The sequence below is a fragment of the Poecilia mexicana genome, unplaced genomic scaffold (genome assembly GCF_051168715.1).
Source record: "Poecilia mexicana isolate PSO_F unplaced genomic scaffold, ASM5116871v1 scaffold_7, whole genome shotgun sequence".
Classification (NCBI taxonomy): Eukaryota; Metazoa; Chordata; class Actinopteri; order Cyprinodontiformes; family Poeciliidae; genus Poecilia; species Poecilia mexicana.
In genome coordinates, this window is record NW_028263376.1 from 15,857,853 (window position 1) to 15,865,887 (window position 8,035).

The 8,035-nt window shown below is 37.6% G+C and overlaps 1 protein-coding gene across 1 annotated transcript; it reads right to left on the minus strand.

The window, feature by feature from the left end:
• Positions 1 to 1,137: 1,137 nt before the first annotated feature.
• On the minus strand, positions 1,138 to 7,791 carry LOC106921818 (trypsin-3). Its single transcript, XM_014993735.2, has 5 exons — positions 7,688 to 7,791; positions 5,618 to 5,777; positions 3,749 to 3,890; positions 3,403 to 3,669; positions 1,138 to 1,634 (listed from the first exon to the last, which is right to left on the minus strand). Exons 1-5 carry the CDS (start codon positions 7,740 to 7,742, stop codon positions 1,464 to 1,466), a joined length of 795 nt encoding a protein of 264 aa, XP_014849221.1. The 5' UTR covers positions 7,743 to 7,791; the 3' UTR covers positions 1,138 to 1,463.
• Between the last annotated feature and the right edge of the window lie 244 nt (positions 7,792 to 8,035).

An 8,035-nucleotide genomic window follows, 5' to 3' on the forward strand; every position in this document is an offset into this window, starting at 1 on the left:
TCAGCTATTGAGGTTGAAGATGAGGTTGAAGATGTTTATGCTGTTCTTATTAACGGAGAACTTAACTGGCTACAAACTGAAAGAAACTGGTCCGACATTTGAAAAACTTGAAAATTATTACTTGTCTGTTATCTGTTTCGTTAGCTTAGCTTGGCTCAGTTTAGATTATATTAGCTTAGCTTAGTTTAGTTTAGTTGATCTAAGCTTAGACAGTAACTTCTGAGATTTATGCTTTATGTTTGAGCGTATTGTCAAGTATTTTGCTGACAATACATTTTACACTACTGGGTAACCAGGAAACACTCCCCTTTTAAAAGCTAAGCTCTCTAAAGGTTCTTCTAAGGTTACATAGAGCAAAACCTACAGAAAACTTCAGGGAACATCCTCTAGGGGTTAATGTTTTTGTTATGGGTTATGGAACAATAAAGAATGTTCTTTGAATTCCAAAATTAGGGTGGGAATTGAAAATTAACCAAATGTCCTTGGAGGTTTCCCAAACATTGCCTTGTGAACTTGGTAGATCTTTAGATTTACGGCTTGTCGCTTTACAAGGTACAACTTTCTCTTTTGACATCATAACCACTTTTATTCTTCTTGGTATAGATGCAACAGAACTCTGACCCTTCCATCTCAAAAGTTGCTACCAAACTTGAGTGCCAACAGTTTCCTGTTCCTAGCTAACAAAAGTGACACTGAGGTCTTAGTTTCCTGAATCCGATCTCCTCCTAGATTTCACGTGTTGTGTATTCAGAAATAGTATTCTGAATCCTTTGGCGCTAACAAAATGTAATTAAACCAAAAGTTGCCCTTCTATTATCTCAAACCAATCTATCAACCTCCTTTGACATCAACATGGCATTTACAATCCAGATATCAAATATTCTCTGACTATTCTGTGTAAATGGTGAGATTTTTTTTTGTCCAAAAATCCATTTAACATTAATCAGCCATAACTATGTGATCATCAGTCAGGTCCAACTTAGTGTTAATTTAAGATAAACAAGTAGAAATTCAATATCTGTAGATTGTGAGGTTGAATTTCTAAACCATGGTTCTAATACTGTGATACTTGAACTACTAGTACTGCTTCTAACTTAGTGTAGTAGTGCACTTACTTAGGATTAGTATTTTATGAGTTTTTGGTACCTTAAGCTGTAATTTTTAGGAAGCTCAAGAAGTTTTGTGCAACCAGTTTTTTTCGCTATGGGGGGCTGGCAATTTTCAATGAATCTCAATGTTCTTGTTCCAACATTATTAAGATTATTACTTTTTTTCTCCTTGCATTTTTCGTAATGTTATGGCTGTCTAGTGTAAGAAAACCAGCTCTCAGCCCGAAAGCCAGCATGACCGTTTCCTAAAATATGGAACCATCCCTGAACAGTGTTCACCTGATATAGCGCGTGTAAAATTAGGTCAAAGAAGGCAACATTGAAGTTATGTCTCCAATGAGTTAACACTGAGCTCTAATTCTTCTTACATCTGCTGTAGTAGCTAAATATGGTGTTGTCTATCCAGCGGCGGAACTTGGACACGGCAGTGTAGACTCCAGGAAATTCAGCGTCAGCACATCCTCTTCCCCACGACACCACTCCATAGGCCCGCCCGTTACAGACAAGTGGGCCACCTGAGTCTCCCTAAAACAACAGCATAGAGGATCATCAGGGGTTGTATATTACTAACGTGTTGATTTCTGTTGAGAATTTAAAGGAAAAATAACACTTCTCCACCTTCTCTTCATCAGCTCCCTGTTAAATCTAGAATATAATTTAAAATTCCTTGATAATTAAGCTGCATTGTATAGTAGAGATTTGATTGTTTCACATCTTGTTCCAACTGAACTCTTTGCTTTCAAACTGCAGGTTCACTGGTGGCTCCTATGATTTTTAAAGCCACCAGTTTTCATCAATAAAACTCCCGGTTTTAGTCAGTAAGCCAGACAGACACATTGTCTACTTCAAAAGACCAGGTTTAAAACTTTCCTTTTTGATCAAACTTATAGTCAGTCATTATCTCCTATTATTTCTGCCACTAACTTTATGTTCTCTCTGTGGTTTTTTCTTTTCAGACAGGTTATATCTGACTCATTTCTGTCGCCTTCTTTGAGGGCTGAGCTGTTACTGCCAATAACTCGATATTCTCTCTTTAGATCATAAACTTGGAAACTTGTGCCCGTCTTTCTATGTTTAAATTATTATTATTTACAATTTACTATTTAACACGTTTCCAGAAGGAAACTTATTTATTTATTTATTTATTTATTTATTTATTTATTGTTGGACACTTTTAGAGGAACAAGAGCAGTACAAAGACAGCATTGATTTTGACTTTTTCATCAGGACTGCTGAGAGCAATAACACCAGCCTATGTAGCTTGTAAATGGAACATGATTTCCCCCATGTGTCCTTTATTGGACAAAACTGAATTCTACTGACTGGGAAAAACAATAAAAACACTTACAGTGTATTAAACAGTCTCTTTTTGAACAATGTACAAAATAAATTAGAAACTTCTTTGACTGACCAACCAGAAATATGACCACACAGAGACCTCCACACTTACTGCTGTCTTAATCCAATATTAAGATGTCTTTTTATTATTCCAAAATAACTGCTGTCACAAATATTAGCATCCCTAGCAATTCCTATAAAATAAGTGTAACAATTTTTGCATATGTCTTAGAGTTAAGTGTCTAGGAACATTTAATTAGTAGTTTACATTTAGTTTTTGTCTCAATATGGTATAAATTTCATGTGCTACATAGTTCAATTTAACTTAGCCATTCTTCAAAAAAGGAAGTACAAGAGAATATCCCCGATGTTTGTCCATCTTTATAAGTTGGGAATGTACCAGAGGATGTGTACTGGAGCTTTAATACAATCTATAGTGAAGACAGTGGTTAGGAAAGGGGGGAAATGATCCAAATCTTCCTGTTTGAGAATCATTTCTCCATACTAACCATCATTTATTATACATGCAAAGTAGTTTTTTGGGAAAAAATGCCAGAAAAACTTACTTCCTGTCCTACCATCACAAACGTAACAATGCAAGCCTAGAGAAATCCATTGAGAGTTCAGCTGGATGAGACTAATATTGAATTTTTTGGCAATATAAACAGTCTAAATACTGGTGGTGGATCTGTGATGATGTGGGCCTTTTGTATCACAAAGATCTTTTGGGGCTTTTTACAAAGGTCTTTTGAGATCTTTTAATAAAAGTTTGATTGCTTGTACAAGAAAACTGAAAGAAGGTAACAATATAGCCATATACTAACAAATAAAATGGATCACTAGACACTATATCAACAGCATAAAAGAAAGTCTAGCCTTTTCTGTCTCTCTAAAATGTGGCCATTTAAATCAAGAATACTTTATACACTGAATAAAATAACAGAAGACCTCTTACCTGGCAGGCGTCTTTTCCACCAATGTTGTAGCCGGCACAAAGCATTCTGTCAGTGATGCGGCCATTAAACGACTCAGTGCTGTTACATTTCTCTGCAGACACAATAGGAAGTGTGACAGTCCGAAGGGTGGCTGGAATCTGGCCCCCTGTGGGGCTGGTGTATCCCCATCCCGACACTCGACACATTTCGCCCTCCGCTATGGAGGCATCCTGCCTGGGCAGCAGAACGATGGACACGTAATTGTTCAGATAGATGGGTGCCCTTAGCTAGAAACAGAGTAGAGTGGTTTTTTTGTGATCAGATGAATTCAGGAAAAGATTATGCCAGATAATTTGCATTCTGTACCTTAATGAGCATGATGTCACTGTTGTTTGTCGTGCTGTTGTACTCAGGATGGGTCACCAAAAAGTGGGGGAACACTTCCTGCTCTGTGCCTTCATAAATGGACAAAGAGTAGTCTCCTGCTACTACCACCATTTTGCTTATCCTGTGTGCAAAACAAGGTATACTCCATTAATGCCATGAGTTGTTCATGCATAACTTAAAAAGGTCCGCCCAAATACTATAGTTACAGTTGCAATTATGGTAAAAGAGAGAGAATGTTTTCTTTCAAATTTGAGGCTACAATAACAATAATCTTGTCTTCATCAAGTCCTGAAATTGTCTAAATCAAACTTCAGGTGTACACAAACTCACATCAGATTCCAGACTGTCATAATTTGCAGCAAAAAAATAAAAGACAAATGGAAACGCTTTGAGTAAAATCATTTCATACACCTTTGATGATTCAGTGTAATTTAGCTTGGAAAGAAACAGGCATGTGTTATAAATTAATAAGGAAGTGTAATTAGGCCAGTATTAAAATAATGTGAGTATACAGTGACAAAGGCTAAATTACATATTATAGGTAGAACAAACACCTCATGTTGATGGTGATGTAGGGGGCAATGATTTCTGATGGTTTCTGCTGTTTTAGATTTTGGGCACAAATTCTCATGTAAACTGAAGCCTTAAAAACCAACTACTTGTACTTTCTTTGATTTGTTTCATAAAGAAAACATATTTTTCTTTCTTCAAGCTTTACTGACTCACTGCACAAAACAGCAATGTTACACTACTCAAACCTAATGACCTCACACTGGCAGCCTAGATCCAAAAATGAACCAGAACATGATTTCCCCCCTCACAGATCTGCTGAATGCCACACCTGGCTGATGGAGAATGGGTCATACTAAGCGCAGAAAATGTTATAAATGCCCATTACAGAATGATTGAGCTGTCTGCAGAGACGGTAGAAAGCTGCTGGGAATGCTGCAGGCTGACCCGAACCAGGTCAGGTACTCTTCATCTGTTTTTTTAAGCCACACCACAAAATGGCACACCAGGCAGTGAACAGAGACATAGTTATGCTCCTCAGTGTTGCATATTCTTTCACATTACAACTACAAATCTTTGTGGGATTGTAAGTGATTGATATCATGTCAACTAATTACTCCCATTAATTATTTTCCCCATATCCGTCTATACCAGCCTGAGACTGGGCTTTGATGCAAAGAGAAATGGGCACAAATTTTCTTATTATGGATAAGAGAGCGAGTTTGGAAAATTCTAAAACATTCACAGTTTTTGGTGAAACTCTGCTCTATATTGACAAAAAGGGAAGAAGGCAACACAGATATCTGGGAACTCAACAACACTTACAGCCGCTCACTGGTTGTCATTTAACAATAGGTACTGTACAAAGTATCAGCTAGCTGATGTAACAACATTATCTGGATTAAATGCCAAACACTGTGTGAATTGATTGCCTCCTTGCAGGCACAGTTATTTGCTTGTAATCCATATAAAAGTGTGTTGTCTGCGAGCCTCGACGCCACTGTCGTGCGTGTGTCAGATTGCAGAAGCAGAGAGCTCCATTGTGTGACGGGTGTCATTTTTCATTTGCTTTATTTCAGCCCTGGCATTAATAGAACTTAGCATCTGATATGGCTGGAGATTCCTGGATCCAAGAAAGTAAAGCCGAGAACTTTTTGTGCCACAAGACTTCTCTGTTTATTATAACTTCCTTAAAAAAACAACAACCTGAAGCTGGACCCTGAAGTGAGACTGTGACCTGGAATTTATTTCACCTCTTTATTGAGTTTGTGCTTTTGCAGGAGGTTATGTAACATCTATTCTCTGCAGAAACAAACCAGAAGAAGAAAACCAGCTCACCCAATGTTACAGTGTGCTGCTGTGATCACCCAGAATCTGTTAATCAGGAAGCCCCCGCAGAAATGCTGGCGGCTCGTCGTCTGTAACGATACAATGTACCTGATGGAATGAGGAACCGGCGCGTAGCCTCCCACTATGCGTTCCTGTGCAAAGCCCTGACCTGTGACACACAGAGAGGTACAGAAGGGAATTAACTCTGACAGGAAAGAAACACAGAGCTGACACAGTTGTGCTTTCATTTGTCACTGGAAACACACAAATCTTCGCCCTGCGGATTCCTTTCACTCAGCAGATCGATGAAGGACGATCTCATCCCGGAGCTGCATTGATTCCCAGCAAGGATGAATCTCAGCGTCATTATCTGGTGTTTGTTTTGAGTAAGCCAAAGACACAACTTGTACTTCAGCTCCTACCAGTGCCTTGTGAAAATTCACATTTTGTCACATTACAACCAGAAACACTGATGTGTGTTATTTGGATTTTAGGTGGCAGAACAACACAAAGACATGACATATAAGTCCAGGAGTCGATTATTTGGTTTCAGTTAAAATAGATTTATGTAAATCTGAGAGAAACATAGTTATTGTTTAGCAATTATCAAGCAAACCCAACACTGAACTAAATGGAAAACAATACGAGATAAGGTTGCTTCCAACTGATCTACCTTTACACAATCATAGATATTATACAGTAGAGTATTTACAGTCAGAGCTGCCTGATCCTCTTACTGTAATTTCAGTGAACACATTAACATCACCAACACAGTAAACATTTTATAGCCGCAAACTAGAATCTGCTCACAGTTGTGCTCAGTGACCAATACAAGCTGGTGGGAAAAATTGTCCAAGAGATATTTAATATATTTAGCACAGAAATTTTAAATTAAATGACTTTTTTAATGAAGTGGATGACAGAATAAACAAACAAAAATCAGCTGCATAACAGAAACAATCACAGTCACATATATGGTCCTGCATTTCTACAAAAGAGCAGTGAATCTCAAAACTCCTTTTTCCAAAGCTAATCTATCATTGTATTTATTTTAAATCTTGACATTTTAATCCTGAGTCCATGCCTCAAAAATTACAAGATGTAAGATGTAGTTTAAGATTTTATTTGATTCACAATTTAACAAGAGATTAGCAGTTATTTTTTCCAAGATGCTGCATGTTGAGACCAACATGTAGACCTCACACAGCAGATAACTATAGACTGGAAGTTAGAGAGCATTATATAAAACCTTGGAGCCTTACCTCTGGTATTTGCTTTTAGGAAAACCACCAGTGAACAAGAAGAAAATTGATGTTTTAATACCAGTTTTAACAACTTCTTTCACTTTGTAGGTTAAAACCCAGAGATATCCCATTTTACACCGGCTCTCGTTCCCAGGTATGTTTTAAGGTAGTGACAAATTGTCTTGGCACAAATCAGGGCGTCAGCCTCAAATACTCATTTGTTATTGTTCTCGTGAGCTCTTGTCTATTGTTGCATAGGTTTCAAGTTATTTTTGTGAACAAGCTCACTTTCTCTCACCTTTACTTTTTGGAGTTCTCCTCATTTAAAAAAGGACATATTTTGTTACTTTATAACCTTCAAAGATTATATTATGGGATCATTACCACCCATAATATAAAGTTTCACATTCATTAATTTGTTTTTAAAAATATTCAACAAAGTAACGTTTCTAATTGCCTTTTCTGAAATCTCCCAAACTTTTTTATTTCAAGAAGAAATCTCTAACCTCCATTTCCAGCTGCGTTATTACTCTGCTTGTGATACGATGCTCGATCGTACTCTGATGTAAAAGCCTTTGAGTCACACTTTTGCTCTCAGTGGTGGAGCATCAAAGCTGCTAATTTCAAAATGTGCTAAAAGGGATGCTTTCAAAAATTCATCAGGGACACCAGCAATACATTAGGTACACATCCATGCACACTCATTTCAAGAACATGATTATGTTGGATAAACTCAGACTGTTAAGTTGCAACAACATCTCTTTCCTCCCAATCTAATGTCACTTAAAGCCATTTGATTTTAATTTATTAACTCAAGTTAAAGAAGTGTACTTACAGTTCACAGCCAGGACTTTCAGCAATATACAGAGCAATACAGATGCCACATTCATGATGACACAAAAGAAAGAGCAGTCTTCCCGCAGCAAGAGGTTTAATCTGTGTGATACCTGTCTAATTTAAGGGGAAGGCATCTCACCTGCACTCTCGGGTTTCCAATAGTTTCTATTTCCGTTTCCATGGTCACGTCCTTCTCAGGCCAATATATAATTGAAATTGCTCTTTGGTCTCATTGCTTCCATGACCTAATCATGCCATAGGTGTTTGTTGCTGTACAGTTTTACTGCTGGTTCTTTTCCTGTCATGTAAAATGTCACACAGGGACCATAAGCCTGAAAGTCGCAGC

Bases quoted from the DNA above. Each gene is read 5' to 3' on its own strand.
- LOC106921818 (XM_014993735.2), bottom strand. From the start codon at position 7,742: ATGAATGTGGCATCTGTATTGCTCTGTATATTGCTGAAAGTCCTGGCT. The intron at 5,778-7,687 runs GTAAGTACACTT...TGTGTGTCACAG, and splicing joins GAAAGTCCTGGCTGTGAACT to GTCAGGGCTTTGCACAGGAA. The intron at 3,670-3,748 runs GTACAGAATGCA...CTCTGTTTCTAG, and splicing joins GTGACATCATGCTCATTAAG to CTAAGGGCACCCATCTATCT.